The 19634-nt window shown below is 36.3% G+C and overlaps 3 protein-coding genes across 5 annotated transcripts; 1 reads left to right on the plus strand and 2 right to left on the minus strand.

The window, feature by feature from the left end:
• The first annotated feature begins 2090 nt into the window (after nucleotides 1-2090).
• Nucleotides 2091-2779, plus strand: LOC141707415 (histone H2B-like). The gene has a single exon (XM_074510570.1). The coding sequence runs from the start codon at nucleotides 2158-2160 to the stop codon at nucleotides 2587-2589; it is 432 nt and encodes a 143-aa protein (XP_074366671.1). The 5' UTR covers nucleotides 2091-2157; the 3' UTR covers nucleotides 2590-2779.
• A 2131-nt stretch (nucleotides 2780-4910) lies between these two features.
• On the minus strand, nucleotides 4911-7315 carry LOC141705937 (cyclin-dependent kinase C-2 C-like). 3 transcript variants are annotated; one of them, XR_012568538.1, is made up of 5 exons: nucleotides 6900-7315; nucleotides 6377-6595; nucleotides 5616-5700; nucleotides 5295-5446; nucleotides 4911-5201 (listed from the first exon to the last, which is right to left on the minus strand). XR_012568538.1 is itself a non-coding variant. In XM_074508795.1 (5 exons), the coding sequence occupies exons 1-4, from the start codon at nucleotides 7017-7019 to the stop codon at nucleotides 5382-5384; spliced, it is 489 nt and encodes a 162-aa protein (XP_074364896.1). In that variant the 5' UTR covers nucleotides 7020-7315; the 3' UTR covers nucleotides 4911-5201; nucleotides 5333-5381. The 3 variants fall into 3 exon arrangements, 2 of the variants coding, with proteins under 2 accessions (XP_074364896.1, XP_074364897.1); XM_074508795.1 differs by having other exon boundaries at nucleotides 5333-5446; XM_074508796.1 differs by having other exon boundaries at nucleotides 5402-5446; nucleotides 6900-7294.
• Nucleotides 7316-13153: 5838 nt separating this feature from the next.
• LOC141707416 (cyclin-dependent kinases regulatory subunit 1-like) lies at nucleotides 13154-14314 on the minus strand. The gene is made up of 3 exons (XM_074510571.1): nucleotides 14158-14314; nucleotides 14003-14063; nucleotides 13154-13593 (listed from the first exon to the last, which is right to left on the minus strand). The coding sequence occupies exons 1-3, from the start codon at nucleotides 14208-14210 to the stop codon at nucleotides 13441-13443; spliced, it is 267 nt and encodes an 88-aa protein (XP_074366672.1). The 5' UTR covers nucleotides 14211-14314; the 3' UTR covers nucleotides 13154-13440.
• Between the last annotated feature and the right edge of the window lie 5320 nt (nucleotides 14315-19634).

The raw sequence follows: 19634 nt of genomic DNA on the forward strand, positions 1-19634 counted from the left end.
TTTTATAAAAGCTTAGTTTTATAAAAAGGTTCATCGAAGCGGATCGTTCTTGGTGGATACCGGTAGAGTGCTTCACACACTGAGGAGCAACTGCTAGCACTCCAATTCTGTTTTCCAAAAAAAACTGTTTTCTCATCCTCACGCCGGAGGTGCCACGAGGACGCCACCTCCCTCCAGTTCTGTTTTGCAGGAGCCCAACCAACAGCTTAACCACTCATACTCTCATTTATGCACAAACGTAAGCCGAATCAGGATAGGAAAAAGAGATGAGCCTAGGGAAGGATCGAGATTATCATTGGCGATAGAAGGAGGGGTTGAACCTCCGTTCAGTGGTGTTGTAAGATCTCAGTCACGTCACTCTGTCCAAGAGACCAGAATCTCGTACCTCAGTAAGAGTATTACTTTGATTTCCGCATATTTACTTTGTTTAACATTCATACTTTAAAGACATCATTAGTAAATCTAGTTTGGCAGCATTTATATTTTGTGAGCATATATTTGGCTATTATTGTGATAACCACAAATTTAGATCTATTGTCATTTGGTGTTGAGTATAATGACTACAAGAAAAAGCAAGGTTACCGTCTCTGGACCAGTTATGGTCGCAACCGTCCCACCAGGGACGGATATGTTGAGGAGACTGAAAACGAGCTCCTCATAACCTGTACTTCATCTCAGGCCCTCCAACCAGGATCAAAGATTGACTATTGAAAAGGCAGCTCACAAATACGTTGAAACCTCTGTAAACCCCTAGGGTAACATGACCTCATAACAAATTCAAGCCGCTATGAGCAGGTGGAAGGAGAAAAATCACCCAGAACTGGAAACCCGTTCTGGAGATCAAGAAGAATGCTCTGGAGAAATCCCTGGCTTGGCCCTGGACCGAATTGCTAAGAACCTGAAAAGGCCAACCGATGACGCCCGAGAAGAGATTCAAATGACAATACTCTAGGACCGAATCCGTAGAAAAGAAGCAAAAACTAAGGCAGCAATTGAGAGAATAATCCTGGAAGAAAAAGCAAAGTTGAAGAGAAAAGCCCACAAAATCCATGTCTCTTCTTCAGATTCTGACCCCGAAAAGGAAACAAAGCAGGAGCAGATGGGCCGGGACCTGCGTGATTTAAAGAGAAAAAGTTGAAGGCGATATGGAAGTAGGGGCGACAGCCACCCCTTTCACTAAAAAGCTAAAATCCACTATCTGGGAATCAGGGCTTAACATTTCAATTTTGACTCTTTTGATGGGTTGGCTTACCCCGATGAACACCTTAACTACTTCGAGCAAATCTCAAACATCTACGATTATAGCGACCTAACAAGGTGCCGGTTCTTTGCATCAACATTGAAAAACTGAGCTAAAAAATGGTTTAGCAGAATTCCATTTGGGGTATAGATTCATGGAAAGACTTCTGGGATATCTTCTTATAGAGATTCCAGGCTAACCGCATGAACGAATTGCATATGTGCCATCTGAAAATAATTCAACAGAAGGGCAAAAAATCGCTCACTGAATTCATCAAGAGTTTCCAAGAAGCTGTCAATCAACTCTCGGACCTAGAAGAAAAATCGGCCGTCAACATTTTCAGTAAATAAATTTATGGATAATGATGTCATGATGATACATCCCATGCAAGACGAGCTGATCTACTTCTCTTACTATGTGTTAGTCCCTTAATCAACTGTAGATGGGGTGAATACAGTTAATATAATCAACTCGACAAAATTTCAACATAATCAACAGTTTTTATGTTAATTTTATAAAAAACTTATTACACAAGTACTCTTTCGAATATTTTCAACTCACCTTTAAAAAAACAACAATTATGAATTTTTAAATCACCGAAGAGTTGACACTGGTTCATGTAAAAAGCCATTTTCATCCGTTGATACATTTACTCATCCAACGGCCACGCCTACTAATCCGCACCATCACAAACCAACCAATCAGAACACTCCTTTTCTTTCTCCCAAAACCCCATCCCAGCCGTCCATCTCCAAATAATCCCCCGGCCCAAATCCATAATCCGCGCCTCTCGAAACCCACCAATCAAATCACACCCCCAACTCATATAAAACCCCCGCACTCCCCTCACTATTTCTCACACAATCAAACTCAATTCAATTCTCACACACAAAAACACACTCAATTTTTACACAGCAATGGCACCAAAAGGAGAGAAGAAGCCTGCAGAGAAGAAGCCCGCCGCCACCGCCGAGAAAGCTCCGGCAGAGAAGAAGCCAAAGGCCGGAAAGAAGCTCCCGAAAGACGCCACAGCGAGCGGAGCCGATAAGAAGAAGAAGAAGAACAAGAAGAGTGTTGAGACCTACAAGATCTACATCTTCAAGGTGTTGAAGCAAGTGCATCCTGATATCGGGATATCGAGCAAGGCGATGGGGATAATGAACAGTTTCATTAATGACATTTTTGAGAAATTGGCTGCGGAGTCTTCGAAATTGGCTAGGTATAATAAGAAGCCTACTATTACTTCCAGGGAAATTCAGACTGCAGTGAGATTGGTTTTGCCTGGTGAGTTGGCTAAGCATGCTGTGTCGGAGGGGACTAAGGCTGTTACCAAGTTTACGAGTTCTTAGATGTATGTTGGGGGTTTGTGAATTAAGACTGTCTGTTGGTTGATGTAAAGCTCTAATTGCTGTGTTTGAGATGTTGGTAGGATCATGTAGTTTAATGGCCTTTATGTAAGGTTGATGAATGAATGAAGTGCTTGGTTTAATCTGCAATGTTTTGTATTAGTATGAAATGGTATTGTGTTGTTTTGTATCATGATTTGTGTTTCTACTTAAAATATGCGTTGCCAAGGGGTAATTGAAGCATTGTAGACATTATTAGTAAACTGAAACATTGTGAATGGGGTTTCGATGTACTGGTTTGCTGATTCTGTGATAAATTAAGAAAATAATTAAAATTATCTAAAAGAAAACATAGTATGGGGTAATAGGAAAATGTGGTACTACGTGAGAATGCAGTTGCAGATTGTCAATTTTGAAGCGGAAATCGTTGTTCACAAGATAACTGAACGTACATACATTTTTTTTTTTTTGGGTAAATGAGGCAAAGCCGCGTAAAATATATTAAAAGAGGGAGAATATACATAGAAACCCTTATAAGTTTAACTCTTAAAACAAACCTTCAAGAGAAAACAATTAAGGCTACAAAAAAGAAAAATAAAACTAAACCACCAACAAAAATAAACAAATACAATCTAAAAATTAATTGTCTCAGAAGAACCAAATCACCAAGGAAATCCTAGTTTACTGGAGTCTGGAACTAGCTCTGAATTTTGATTTTAGAGCTAGAACTCACTTTAAACTTCAAAACAACTACCATTTGAAACAGATTTTTAAATTCTTTTGTCATCCAGTTGAGGTTATTAGCTGATCTACTCTGTTGATTATATTAGCCAACTCAACCCTTACTTCACACTTCTTACCACGATTGTTTATGTTCTTAATTGCATTCCTTCTCATATACTTTCACTGCAGCTGCAGAATCCATTACATCACTTCTTAACCTTCTTTTGCTAACTAAGTCTTCAACTTTGTGGCTTTATTGTTGGAGTAAGTCTTCCCATTTTTTGTGCTTATTTACGCAACCACAAACTTTAAAAAAAACAATAACATAGATGAAAACAATATACTGACTAGTTCTCCTTTATTTGATTAAAGTGAACAATTCAACCCCTGCAGCTGAAGTCTCCCCTGGATCACCTTTTTTGACTCAATTGGCCCTCTTTTTCGCGTGCTTGTCACGTTCACCTCTTCACTGCCAACAATTCCCATTTCTGTACGTGGTCGTGTATACAGGCTGACAACAGCCTTGTACACAGTACTCAAGGGGTTGCTGGCTACAATGTACACTGCTCATTTTCTAAACAAACAACTCCGTACAGAAAGAACCAGAAAAAGAACTCGTATATCAAATTCTAAACTTGATTTTTACTATCCTGATCCTTTCTTCTCTTGATCATTTATTATGTGAAAATCTCATTTACTAATGAGTAAAGCATTGGTTGATAGTGGAATCACTTCACCCTGGAGTCCTGGATTCTTGGTTTGTTGCGCCTTGATAGCAAATAAACGCCTAACTGCTTCCTAACCATAGGATCCTGGCCTATAATTTGCATCTAATGTGATGGAGAAAAACAAATGACTGCCCTATGATGTTTAATGCATAAATTGATGAAACTCTGCAGGAATCAAAACTTAAAGGTACTGGATCTTTGTATCCGGTTCTCACATTCTCATTTGCAAAGCCTGAAATACCCTGCTTATGCTTGTTGTCATTCTAATTTGGCAAACAATCATAGGCTTGATCGTTTAATGCTTTTAATACTATTTGTTGTGCAGATGCATACTTCTTTTAGGCCCAACTAATAATCTGGACATTGTGGATTAGTCAGCTCAAGCCGATATTTTCAGAACACCCTCCATATCTTTACTAAACCTTCTCTAACAGCTCGGTGAGCCAACGGTCCACAATGTGATGCTCATTTGTGATGACATGTTCTACTTGAAAAGGCTTGAATTTTTCGCTTCAAGAATTGTGCTTTATTTTAATTTGGGAGTGGATGTATTATTATTTCATGATTTGTGTTGGTATTTAATTACATTTTTAAAGAATTATCGTACTAATTGAAACATTGTGAACAACTCAAGCACTCAAGCGTAATTGAAGCATCATAAAAACTTGAGTACTGGATGAGGTTTGTTGTACTGGTTCTGCAGACTGTCGATGTTGAAGCAGAAAGTATTGACACTAGCATTTGTTAGTGCTAGTTCTCCTGAGATTGCTTTAGTTGAAACCCATAAAAGATGGTAAAAGATAAAAGGTATATGTAATTTAGAAAAATGATATTTGAGCGTATATTTAAGTCTGTACATAATACATTTAAAGCTTTAGACAATAAGCCTCGGCTTGTGTATATAGATTGACAACAGCCTTGTACACCAGTAATAGTAAAGGTTGCTGGTTACAATGTACACTTCTCCTGTTTTTTTCTAAACAAACAACTTCACACAGATTGGTATATCATTTTACACCTAATTTTGCGTAATCCTTTCTTCGCTAAATCATTGTTCATTGATTGAGAAGCTCAGTTACTAAAGAATAAAAATTGCTCGGTAACGGTCCAGAATGTGATGCTCATTCGTGAAGACATCTGATTTGCTTCCTCAGCTCTCCTCTTCTGCATACAAATACAATTATTACCCACTCAAATACTCGTAGAATATGGATGCCAAAAGAGCATCAAATGTAAAGACCGGATCAATGCACGAACCAGTTACAAATGATATGTTATTAATAAACAGAACTTGCCAGCATTGAGAGGTATAATTATGCATTGAGACGAAGTGCTGGAATGGCTCTATAATTTTTGGCCCTTACCCTTTGACATCATATATGTTACCCTTGCTTCCCCCAGCCGCTTGTCTACAAGTTCCAAGAGAGAGTATTGTACATTATAACTACATAAAACATTTCTATAGACAAGATAAATTAGCTCACACCTAATGACATAACAAGAATTTAATGGATACAACAGCAGTGGAAACATATAATGCTCGAGAAAGATGAATACAGATAATATCACATTATGAACCTTCTTGCTTCATCTCGAACTTGAGCATTAAGCTCTTTGCTTGGATGATACTTTGGCAACTCTTCAGGTTCGCAAGGAAGTGGTTCTGAGTAAACACCAAGACGTACATCAGTAGGTAGTTCAACAAGAAAAAACATTTAGTTCTAATGAAAATATTACGAGGAAGAGTAAAATAACTGGCAGAAAATTGTAGAGCTAAAATCAATGTTCTGGTATCAGTTAAAAGTTTTGTATGAATAATATACTGTCACCGGAAAAAGGTTTATTAATTAGTACTCAAGTTACTGCGTTATTCTCTCATTATTTTTGAAATTGTGAATTACTTCAATAAGAATGAATTTGGCCGCCACATTACCTTACTTCCCAACACATATAAAGATGAAAACTCTTACAATTACATCTCAATGAATCATAATCCCAAATACACCTCCAGTAAGGTACATCGCTATCTTAATTGTGTGTCAACCAGCATGACGACATTTGAGAAAATCTGATTTCACATTAAGAGAAAAATTGTAGTATGACTTTTTTTCCTAAATACCAGTTGCATCTAAAAGTATAAAATACTATCAAGGATCAATCATGAGATATACTATATCTGGATGTGTAACCAAAAACATCAGTGTACACAACTGATTTTAAGCCACCACCTTCAAACTTAATTGTTATGTATGTACTCAATTGCTGAACACAGTTCCACAGTCCTCAGACACACAAGTATTTTGCATGTACAGTTTATGACACAAACTTTGCATAAGTACCTGAGGTTCTGCAAACTTCAGACCAGGGTGGGAAGCGAGGCCTGCAAGATCATGTTCTATGTACTCGCATGACATCCTTGATGTAACTACACCTTCCAATTTGATTATTTTAATATGTTTGGATGGTGTAGCCTGCGTAGAATGTCTTTTTAGAGTAACAAGGTCATTCTGCTCCAGATCAAGAACCCGATAAACATGGCTGTTAGTACTTACAACGATCTGCAAAGGTAAATAAAGTCAATCAGCCAAAATGTTAAATAAGTCACTCAAGAAAATCAAAATAAATCATCCAAATACCAATTTGTGCACAACATGATCATCCCTAATGACAGTAAAGCATTACTAATTATGAGGGACAAGTTAATGATGTACTAAATTACATATATTCACATATAGCTGATTGCTAATTAACAGTTTTACCAGTGAAGGACATCAAGATGACAAGATAAATTGCTAGGGATTACATAAAAATATTACAAGATGACAAAATAACCTAAATAGAAAAAAAGAATAAGGATTATACCTTTTCTAATTTCTGAAAAGACTTCACTCCTTTCAAAGCTTCACGAGCATCTTCAACCATCCATGGAGGCCATCCTGCTGCAATCAGCTCAGCCTCACTACCTTTAAAACGATTTCCCATACGCGCACCTTAAAACAATCAGGATATATGAGTTATAAGCAAGAATTCAGAGTTCTTGAACTCGGGTTGGAAAAGAAAGCAAGGATTCGGGGTGAGTAAAATTATGTAGTGATAAACTCTATCCCACAGATATCAATACTTGTACTAATATTATTTGTGCATGTAGGGCTGTATGCACTTATGAAATTTTGGCTAAATTAGGCTGTGCAAAGGTGTATGCACTTATGAAATTTTGGCTAAATTAGGCTGTGCAAAGGTGTATGCACTTATGAAATTTTGGCTAAATTAGGCTATGCAGAGGTGTTGCATTCACTAAATTTTGGTAGTTGGTGAGTAACAGGTGCATTAAACAGGGAGAAGATAAGTATTTGTTCCTGGGTATGTTCCTCGTGTAATCTCACTTCAGGCACGTGAACTTACATTCCTAATGTTCCTCGTGTAATCTCACTTCAGGCACGTGAACTTACATTCCTAATGTTCCTCGTGTAATCTCACTTCAGGCACGTGAACTTACATTCCTAATTAGATTGATCTCATGAATAAGTGTTCGTGTATGCCACGCGGCGGATGAGGCACTGAGATCTTCATCAGATTTCGGTTACATTTTGTAAACGTTTTCTTACCTAAGACATCTTTTGTTACACTTGCACATTATTTTTCTTTTGAACTCTACTTTCTACATTTGAAGTTAATTAATAAAATTTTGCATTTTCTTTCTTTTGGACTCTGATTTCTATATTTGAAGTTTATTAGTGAAATCACCGAGACTCACTGACAACTTTGAACCACACAATAAAAAAATTGTTTACAGACTTGCTCACCACAAATAATTTTTGGCAAGGATATATTTTTAGTGTTTTGCAGGTTGTTAATATTTAAGCTGAAGAATGAATATAACTTCTTACTTGGGATTGTAGAAGTGTTCGAATTTGAATTAGTATAAAACTGATGATAAAGATGGCAATACATCTGACATTCTTTTACTTGCTTGAAATTTTTTGCAGCTTAAAACTGGAGCATAAGTCGAATTATGTAGCTCTCACAAGAAAGCAGAACATGTTAGTTTACTTAGGTCTCAGAGCAGACCTTAATTTTGATTTAAGAGTTACATCTCTCTTCTAATTTAAAAAAAGTACCATTTGAAACAATTCTTTTTGTGAACATTCCCTTGTCATCCAAGTTGAACTTCAGAAACTGATTTACTCTGTTGATTAAATACACCAACTCATCCCTTACTTCACAAGTATTCTCCCACGACTATCTATATTTTTAACTGCAATCCTTCTCATATAGTTTCACCACAGCTGCAAACTCCAGTGGATCACTTCTTAACCTCTCTCTTTTTTCTGCCAATTAACTTGACCATTATTGTTAATGTAAGCCCCTCGTATTCTCCTCATCGTCATCATGTTCAATAACAGATGACTCTCTCATGTTATTTATTCATCTAAAGTATATTTCATCTTCAGTATATTAATAGTAGGAGTTTTTCGCATGTTTCAAGTTTTGGAGATAACCAATGGAGGGGGGGGGGGGAGTATTTGGGTAGTTCTATGTTTTTATCAAGAGAGTTGAATATAACTTGTTTTCAGAGAAAGCTGTTGAATTTAGGAACATTGAAAATACTGTAATACCAAGGATCTCATGAACTGGAGATTGCCTCCTCTAATGGGAAAGGATAGAAAAACAATTTACAATCAGAACTTCAGTTGCTAAAGCTTCCGTTTGCAACCTAGACTTAGATCATGTACCAATATATATAGTTGTCTACTAGAGATGGTCTCCTCAACTGGGAAAGGATAGCAGACAATTAGAAATTCAGTTGCTAAAAATTTGCAACCAAAAAATTCTCGTATCTATAATGTTCTGAACATAGTAGATCCTTATTGACAGATAGTTCATGTGCAATGTTTGCAACCAATCATTAGAACTAATCTAATGAAGTATCTAATATTAGCAGACAATCAGATCATGTGTCAAAACATATCATTGTTGCCAAAATACAGAACAGTTCAGTTGAATAAAGACTAAGATCCGAAAAATATACATTGAAGCACACCAAATTGTCACAGATATCTCAACTACCTAAGTCAATACTTTCTCAATAGGACCAAGTTAATGACAAATAAATGTAACCAGAAATGCGTTTACCAAGTAGTATAAATGTGAACAAGGTCTTCATTAATTTCATTTTTTTAGACCGTACCCTACATCAGAGTGAGACATAGTGAGTAAGTTTGGTTTAGTTCAAATCTGCAACAAAAAACCATTATTTTTTGGTGCTGATTAATACAACCAAAAACTTGAAGGAACGATAACATAGATGAAAACATACAGAACAACCAAAAACCTACATAAGGCCATTTATAAAATAATTTATTTCATTTTGCAATATTTCCTAGACAATTCCAAGTGAATGAAGATAATGATTCTGTAAATGAAAAGGACTCAGCTAAATTCAACTTGAAATAAAATACCATTTGGGCACTCTTTGTCATGCACAGTGCACATCGAACTATACTAATTAGATCTTCTGATAATGAAAGCTAAATGCAAAGAAAAAGAAAAAAGGAGTCTTTGATTAAAGTGACCAACTCAAACCCTAATTTTTACTTCTTCCTACTATGATTACCTCTATAGCCAATGGCACATAGTTCCGTTGCAGCTGTAGGCTCCCCTGGATCACCTCTTGACCTTTTTAATTGGCGGAAGTCCTTCATATTCTCCTCCATCTCATCGTCTTCTACGGTCTGGTCCCGTGTTGATTTCTTGTTAAATGTTAGTAACTCGACTATCCCTCTTTTGCTTGTGCTTGCCACGTTCACCTCTTCATTACCAACAGTTTCCATTTCTCTACCTGGTTGTTTCCGATTTACAAAATGATCAGGCGGTTCAAACCAAAAATTTAACTCCTTACCAACGGATAGTTCACGTGCAATCTTCCAATTCCCTAAAGCCAATTCATTGATACATCTAACTGATCCACCATTCTCCACTGTGTATAAATTACAGCTGGGATCAACTAGCACATTGATCATGTTAGGTAATACTCCACAATTTGTTGCATTCTCTTTAACTGCTATAACAGAAAAGGAGTTGAGACCAACACATATCGCTCTTTCCCCTAAGCTGCTTACTGGTACCCAAACCTTTCTAGACCAATCAAACTTTCTCACACAGACACGAAAGCTGTCACCATAAGATCCTAAACAAACAACCATCAGCTGTCCATTTAACTCAAAGGCATACCTGAAATCATATCTGACATTACTTCTAATAATACTATGGTTAATGGAAACAGTTTCCTGCTTCCAGACTCCAGCAGCAATATTGTATGATACCACATGTCCATATTGATTGACAAAGTAGAAAATTCCTCGAATGAACACAACAATGCAACCATAACACAAGAAAGGCACTCCCACAAACATTGTAGTACTCCATCTATTTTCTCTACGGCTAAATGTACTAATCGAATGTTCCCGTGACCCGCGAGGTTTCAGAACTATAAACACAAAATCTTGAGAGCTTGGATCGGCAGAAAATGCAGTAATGTAAGAGGAATTCCAACTTCTATTATGGCCTAAACGAGGGAGTGTCACAACTCTTTTTGACAAAAGAGAGAAAAATACAAACGTGGTGCTGCACCAATCAATTCTTGGTATTTGAAACAGTAACCAACCATGTTTGCATGTAATATTAATCTGTCTTACCAGATGAGTGCCAAGAAATTGAGAAAAGTCTATTTTGTGAAACGCGGTTGGCTTAAAATTAGTTAATGGTTCAGTAAGTTGAAATTCAAACCTATGAATCGAAGGCCGCATAAGCTTTAAAATCCATGGCAATGATTTGATTAAGGTTGTTTTATGTAGAGCACCTTGACAATGCCAGTTCTTGCAAACTGCACGAAAACGAACCTCGTCCAAAAAATAAAGTCTGTCAGCAATTGTTCCCAGTAAATCGAAAGGAAGATTAGACCACCGCGAAGATGCAAGTATGTTTTTCTGCTTCATGTGATCATCATCCTTCTTGTTGGAGTTTTTTTCATTCTCAACATCTTCTTCACTTTTAGGTAATAAAAACCTGAACATCTCGCTCTGCTCTTTGGTTAAGTTGCGACTCTTGATATGTACTGTGTGTTTTTATAGGGGGCGGGTAGTTTGCGAAAATTTATTAATAATCTTACTTCCTGTTTTACCCTCGGCTATTACTTTCTGGTATTTGTCCGGGTACTGAACGTCTGAGGTTATTTATGTCCTTTAGTTCTCTTTCACCCCCTCCGTTGTGTCAATCTCGGATTTGTCCTTGTTGTTAACAGGTATTCCCAGTAATACCCTTGGGTTTACCCTTTATTTTAGAGAAAATCAGGGCACAAAAATAGGGATCTAAACGCTTTAATATACACGATATAGAAATATAACTGGTACATTGTACTATTATATAGACTTACATAATTACATTACAGTCCCCGCCCCTCTGTTTTTCTCTTACCAAATTGCCCTTTGTTATTCTGTTAATATCTATCTAATTGCCCTCTGTTAACATTCTTTTACTAATTTGCTCTTGCAGCTAACCTTCAATCCGGTTATACCCTTGCAGTTTATCCTATAAAAAATATGGCAATGTCCAATTGTCCATGTAAAACCGAATAATCACACGCTTGCAAAAAACTTGTCACACAAAAAAGAATAGGCTTTAAAATGGGGTGGGAAAACGTCTCAATAAAACGATGAATGGCGTATATATGAGACATGCTTGGTATATATGTCAATTTCGCGGGGAAAATCCGCCCCGCCCCACGATAATATATATAAGTTCATATATTTGCAAGTACGGATGAAACAGGAATGGGAGAAATTTTATAAGTCTACAACACAACAGATTGCTAATATTATGTGCGAAAAATCAATATTAATTGGGATCAAGACCTCTTCCATACTGCATACATTACAAAATATTCTGTTACTTTATTAACTCCAAAATTCAGTAGAAGTGATAGCTGACATTGTATTTTCTGCACTAAAAGGTTCATGAAATATTACTAGTGAAGATCTTGATTTAAACGATCTCAACACATTATCCATAGAGTTTGTTTCCACTGTGAACGTAGAGTAAATAATGTTAAGACTCTGCAAAGCCCAAAATGAGGGACTGGCAAGATTTATTCTTAAAAGGAGAAAAATATGAAGGTCGTTCTCGTGCCACATCAATGATAAATGGTAGTATCTGGGTATATAGAAAACCAGCAAACCAAATTTGCAGATAATTTAGACACACACATATATATAAATAAGTGCTAAAGAATTTAACATCGAAAATGTGAACTGCAGTTGGCTTAAGTATTAGATAATTGTTCATAGAGTTGGATTCCAAACATATGAAATGAAGGTTACCCACTAGTTTTTTTTAACTTTTGTCTGAGTTCTGCAATCTATGGCAGTGTAGGAAATATGTTTTACAGAATTAATCTGCGAATAAACGAGTTCCTAAGCAACTTATGCTATTGGAAAAATCAAATCAATGCATAGACCACAATTAAGTAAAGGACCAGATCTCTGGGATACATATGCTGCATTTGTTGTGTTTTCTGCAACATACTTCTATGGAGGACCTGACTCTGTGAGGTGCTCAAGGGGTATTTGAAAATACATATTCATTCTAGCTCTTTCTAGTATACACTGAGTGTTTTAGCAAATACGAAACACTATCCATTCTTCTGCATGATTTCAACATATCAACCAGGGAGATCTCAACATATAAATTAACCCTGAACCAAGACCACCCGACAAATCGATAAAGTTATGGAGAGCAGTGACATGTTATCATATGCAGATTCCAGAAGAAGACATGATTGGATAAGATCACAATACCTCTCATATATGTAAAACATATGGACTAAATAATAGAACTTGGATATAATCTATATGAGTTATGGAACTCATTAATCTGACCAAGTTAAGAAGCTTTTAGCATTTGACTAGAACAGGTACTGCACACAGCCTATGAGCCTCAACTTCCTTTCACAGAACCTCAAAGAATCCAACTTCAAATGTGAGATAATGCAACAGGAGCAAGAGACCTAACACCCAGTCCTAACCTAAACATGTTAGGTTTTGCACTGGGTACAGGAGCAATTACAATTACCAAAGTTCAGATTACAAAACAGATATAGAGCAAGCCAAACAAGGCGAACGGGAAAATGTAAATGTAAGGTTTTTTACAGTCACATAATCACATTCAGCAAACAAATGACTAAGGAAATAATAAACATAAATCTTTAACATTTCCAACCATTTCAAACTACCCAAAAGTTCCTCAAAGAACATAATTCATAAACATGAGTTCTCCATATAGCATAATCTTCATTTCTATAAGAAATGAAATGACTAAACTCTAAGCACTGCAGTAAAATTCAAGAATTTCACTTGACCATGGCAGCTTGCTGAGCAGCAGCATCCTGCTGTTGCTGGTAGTTGAGGGGCCTCCTAAAGAGCATAATGTGTGGCTCAGGTCGATGAATTGCATAATGAACCCACCCTCTACTCTGCTGTACCCCAATCGCACGCCACTCATTCTATTCAACACAAAAATCAATAAATTACACATCAATTACACTTCACATCTTCATATCGCAAATCAAATTTATATTTTTCAGTAAACACATACCCATAACAAGGGCGACATATACTTACAAGAATCACACACACACACACACATGTTATTACTGCTTCTATGTAACATGACTGTTTTAAAAGCAAACATGAATTTCAAAATTTGAGCAGGAAAAAAAAACTAACTTTCTTCTGAATTTAAAATCAACAAATTACGAATCACGCTAGACCGTAAGATCAGATTCACTTCTATGTCTAATTACACAATCATGAGCTCTCTCTCTCTCTCTCTCATACAATTAATAAGAGATAACTAATTACAGAAATGAATAAAACCCTAATTAAACAGAAATGAAATTCAGGAACACCAACCTCAGAGAGAAGGCGACTCTTAGGGAGCAATTTAGCAACCTCCGGAGGAAGAACAACATGCCTATAAACACACAGAAATGAATCAAAACAACAAAAATCTTTCAGATCAACAAAGAAATGAACAAAAAACAAAGATAAAAGGAGAAATCAAAGACCTGTACTCATAGGTATCATCAAAGTACTTCTCAGAATACTGGATCTGACCCATTTTTCACTGCGATTGCAACTGCTCGCCTCAAAATTATAAGATTTGTGTGTTATTAAGTTTAGTCGATTGTGTTTGGGGGTTATATATATATAAGGTGCGGCGATTATAATATTAACGGTACTGAGGGGTCAAAACGGAATTAAAATATTTTATAGGGGAGTAAACTGTAAAAATAAATGATTAGATGGAATGTAGAGCGCTTTTAGTGATATTTCGAATTTCAAATTCTTTTGGGTTTAATCCTTTTCGCGCTTGTTTTGGCATAACGATCATATTGTTTGGTTTTTGATTTAATTTATTTTTATTTTCAAGCCTAAATACTTCCAATTAATTTTCATTATGATTTTGTTCTAAGTTAGTTATCAGTTGATGTATTTATTAAACTTTAAAATATTTTATATGAAGTAATATATATTATTATATTTGCAAATAAAATATACTATAGAGTGATTTTAAAGAAGTCATAATTTGAATATACAAATGAACAATTGCAAACATAAAAGTCTATTGCAATTTTGATATAACTATATTCTATTAGTATATAATAGGAGTAGGATTGATGATTTTTAAAGTATCGTCAAAGATCGAGCTTCAAACTCATCAAGCACTTTAAGTTTAATTTAAAATATTAATTATTTTGTATATACAATTATTTTGAAAATAATTATTAACATTCACTTTTAAAAAATATAATAATTTAAAAAATGACCAAATTATCTTATTTTTTAAACCTAAACACGACCTCTAATTTCAAACAGTGTAGTATTGATATATTTCTCGTATTGTATATTTAAAATCTGTACTTATCAATTCTTATATTATAATAGACGAAATATTAAAAGTTTGGTAGTCGGTCGGTCAGTACCTGCTGAAATTACTTAATTAGCCTTACTTAATTGTTCTAATTCTAATTATTGGGTCGATCAATTCCAATTCTAATTGATATTGAAATCAACTTTCTCTCATAATTTACCCATTTCAATTCTATTTTATATCGAACTCAATATCACTATAATTTATGTTAAATTCAACTTTTTCTACCAATTTAAATTTTAATTCATATTGAGTTCTAAATCATTCTGATTTGTTACTTCGGGCTAAATTAAATTTAAACAAACTAAATATAATTCTTAAGATTTGGTTGATATATAATGTGACTCGAGTTAAGATAAAATAATAATACTATCAATACTCGTAAAAAAATTATACTAATGAACTTGAATAAACAAAATAATATATTTTATTTATCCAGGATAAAAAATACATTATATAATTGATTCAGACTAACACAAAATAAAAATAAAATACAATTCGGCCAACAAAAAAACATATATACTAATTATTCAGTCTAAAATAAAATTATCTTATTGAACCGGAATTTAAAAAAAATAAATTTAAACTTGATAAGTTATAAAAATAACCCTAATTGCGGAATTAATGTCGCATTAATTAGACATGATTTGGTCAAAGGGAAAAGTCCAATTAATGAGGCCCAAAACCCTAATTATTTATTATTTTCATAATTAATAAATGGGCTAATTAAACATCCCAATGAATGTGTTCAAATAAGTAACTACTTCTACAAGAAGTAGCCTCCAAGTAATCTAAATTCAGAAGGAAACTAATTCCTGCTTTCTAGGACTCCAAATTCCAATCAAAGAAGGAGACTTGCCCACCAAGTCATCCAATTCTACCCTAATTCCTAGACTCTTAACATCTATATAAATGGTCTTACCCCTTCAACTTCAAAAGAACGTCTTTCTGGACAAGAGCTCCACACGTCACAAAGCCGTGATGGCATCCTACAAGCCACGAGCCCATTACCTGGAACGACGTTTTAGACTTAGTCCTTGGAGGACATGAAAGTCACTGCGTCCTTGGTGAGCTCTCGCTGCCATAGCCCTGAGGGCAAGCATCACCAAGAACTACGTTTTGGCTTGATCCTTGGAATACGCCAAGGTACGTAGGCATCTTGTGAGGGCCGATTCAAGCCACGAAACGCAAGCGCAACCATTAAAGCTCAAAGCTTATCAAACCCTCACATTAAATACACGCAATAAATAAATACATGTTTTTTATCCACAACATTTGGCGCCGTCTGTGGGAAGAAGACGACAACCACGAATACACGAAGAAGTACCGATAAACCACCTGCTAAGATGCGCAACGTCGCATCCAACGTTGAGATTCCACCGCAGTCAAACCTCAATATTTAAGGGACTAATCTCTCAGGGACGAAGATCCCCATTACCCAACCGTTGATTAAAAAAACAACGGTCTCCAACCTCAATGGATCCATAATTAAGAAAAGTGTCTGATGTTCTCACTAATGAACATCCGAATTTCAGATGTTAATAATTGTGCTGCCTTCAAGGGTGAATGATCGCCCACCTAATGGGATGTGAAACTTTAAGTAGGAATGCAACATCGAGTACATGAGGAGTACGAACCTGGCTATTTGTAAAGGCCAAACCTCACTGAAGGGAGAAGTTACGATTTTAATGATCCCTGTATCGAGGATAGTGATTATTCATATGAAGAGAAGATCGCCCCGAGATGGGAGCGGCCGAATAAGGAACCTATTGTCAAAGGGCGTTCTTAGCCCCGATGACGTGAAATGATGAATCCCCAAATAATAAAGAAGAGGATCCGTGCTCACGAAGTACACATCCGGGAACCCCAAAAAATCTTGAATCACAGAGAAATCACGATCTACCAGCCACAACTCAAGTTATCGCTTCCATCATATCGCAACTTTCAATCACAAAATCAAGAAGCCAGTCCCGTAATTATGGGATCCTTGTGACCAGAACGTTGATTCAAGGGACCGATACCCAATCTCAAGGAGTGGAAGACCAAAGGGTGAATCCCAATCATATTTCAGATGTTAACAAATTATGTTTTCATCTAGGAGGAGCGCTAAACTACATGATTAAAGTAAACTTCAGAGTCGACCGCATTAGAATTATGAATTCCGGTATTTGCAAAGCCTGAGCCCCATTCGTAAAAGAGTCTGAGACTTTTTTATCCCAAAACCTCAGAAAGTGATAGTCCATCTGGTAAGGAGACCGAGCTAAGAAGGAGACGACCAAACATAGAGCCCATGGTCAGAATACGTTCACAGTCTCGAGGGCACGAATGGATGATTTCTCAAATCATTGCGAAAAATAATTCGAGCTCATGAGGAGCACATCAACAAGATTTAACAAGTTTGGAGATGCGTTAGAAAAAAACCCGATCTTAACCCGAAAGGACAATTTAAGATCCCCAAATTCAAAAGATAGAATCCTCAAGTTTAAGGGTCGAATCCCCAATTTCAGATGGTTTTTATTATCTTAGCTTTACCAATATTCTTCTCTCCCAAACTTTTGATGATCTGAGATATGAATTCAAAGATTATGACCAAGGAATCGGAATTCAACATCAACCGTGCAAAGGATATACACCACTTTATATTCAAGGATTGAAACCCATCAATGATCAAAGTTGTGATTATTCTAGTCCCTATACAGAGGATGATAAAATCTGAAGTGATAAGAATGCCACTTCAAGAAGGTGACGTCCAGGAAGTAACCGACCGAATGAGGATGTCCCAAGTCTCGAGGGGCTCAAGGACCGCAATCTTAGGATGATGAAGAGCGGATCTTCATCTCATAAAACTCACGATTTAATAGAGAAAAAGAAACCTGAAAAGGGAACAACAAGCTCGACTACTTACAAAATTTGGAAAGCTTGGAGCCCCGAGGGTCTATTCCCCGGTATAGTTGGTTCGAACGCCCTTTCATGGAGAAGGAATACAGAAATTCGAGGGGTTGATCCCAAAGATATGATGCCCCTTAAAGGTCTGAATGATCCAACGTATCTCTATACCAGAGAAACTATGAATACCTATATTTCAAGGAAGCTGAAGGTATCCCAATTTGGTCACATGATGTATTCGGTAATCCGGATAGCCACATAAGAAAGTTTTCAACCTCTCTACTACAACAATAAATGCATGAATGATAAGGAGCATGGCATTTTCTTAAACCCCAGGGGCATGACTCGGTTATGGTGCAAAAGTGCATGAGCCACACTGCATCCCCAAGAACATGAAACGAGGATAAAAAGAATCATTGTATGACCTAGACCAATTCAAAGAAAACCCATGATCAACATATACTTGAGTAATAGGATGTCAGTGATAGTCCAACAAGGAGCCTGGGAAGTTAACTATAAGTTATCGTTGGCCGAAACCAATATGAAAAGCATACATAAATTTTAACAATGGGAAGACAAAAATAAAACAACATGAAGAAGAATTTGACTCTTGATAGGAGGCGATGAAAATAACGATTAGAAACAAAAGAAGGATCAAAAGTGTGATGCTAAGGGTAGGTATCCCTGATGGAGACTCTTCCCCGAGAAAGAACAACAGAGAACCAAAGTTCATCAAGTATGTAAGTTTTAATGCTCCAAGAAGCCGAATCTTGATAAACATGAAAGCAGATGGTCGATGGCTAAAGCTACTACATGTAAATCCTGAAAAGAGGACCACAAATTTGTAGTCAAGATTTCACGAAGAGGACATCGATGATTGCCGTCAGCTAAGGAATAAAATTGAGTTTCTAGTCCAGAGAGAAATACCGAACAGGTTCACCAAGATAGTGAAAAAAGCAATAAAGTGAAAGATTATAAAGAATAAGAGGGGAGAACAAGATACTCCAGAGAAACACGCATCCCTAAGTTCTAGTTACCAAAATGATTTTTAGAAGACTAACGACCGATGTGACTTCAAGTAGCTCAATGAAAGCTTGTGCCCGAAAGGTAGTACACCATAAGAAGCGACAGTGGAAATTTCCATTAACTTTGATGATTCTGATTTAGAAGGGATGAAATTCCTTTATGAAGACTCGATGATCATCAAACTATGATACAAAACTCTGAAAGATTCTTGGCAAATGAGACTCGTTGATTCCCAACTTGCATTTTATGATATGTTGCCACGATTAAAGGCCTGATGAAATCGGGGGCAGGTCCTCCCAATAGAAGACATGGAATTCTGAAAGGCCGACGTTCAAGGAGGAAATCCAACAACGGATCTGGAGAACGAAGAGGAATTATTTACCCTTGGCAGGCGAGAAACCATAAAATAATAAGATGATTATAAGGTCGAAATTACTAAGGTACCACTCCTCACCAACTTTTTAATATTATGTATCTTTTTGCTGCTTTTATTTTGAGAAATCAGAGGCTACCTACCAAAGGTTAGAAAGTAAAAATTTTTGAGCATCTCTATTGAAAGACCATGAGAGTCTATGGTATAATAAAATTAAGAGACTAGACAAGGAAGAATACATAAAACACCTATGAGAGGTATTTGAAATGCCGAGGCACCACAAGATGATGTTAAAACCTACAAGATGTGCCTTTGAGGTACGATCT

This window comes from Apium graveolens, chromosome 2 (assembly GCF_009905375.1).
Source record: "Apium graveolens cultivar Ventura chromosome 2, ASM990537v1, whole genome shotgun sequence".
Lineage (NCBI taxonomy): Eukaryota > Viridiplantae > Streptophyta > Magnoliopsida > Apiales > Apiaceae > Apium > Apium graveolens.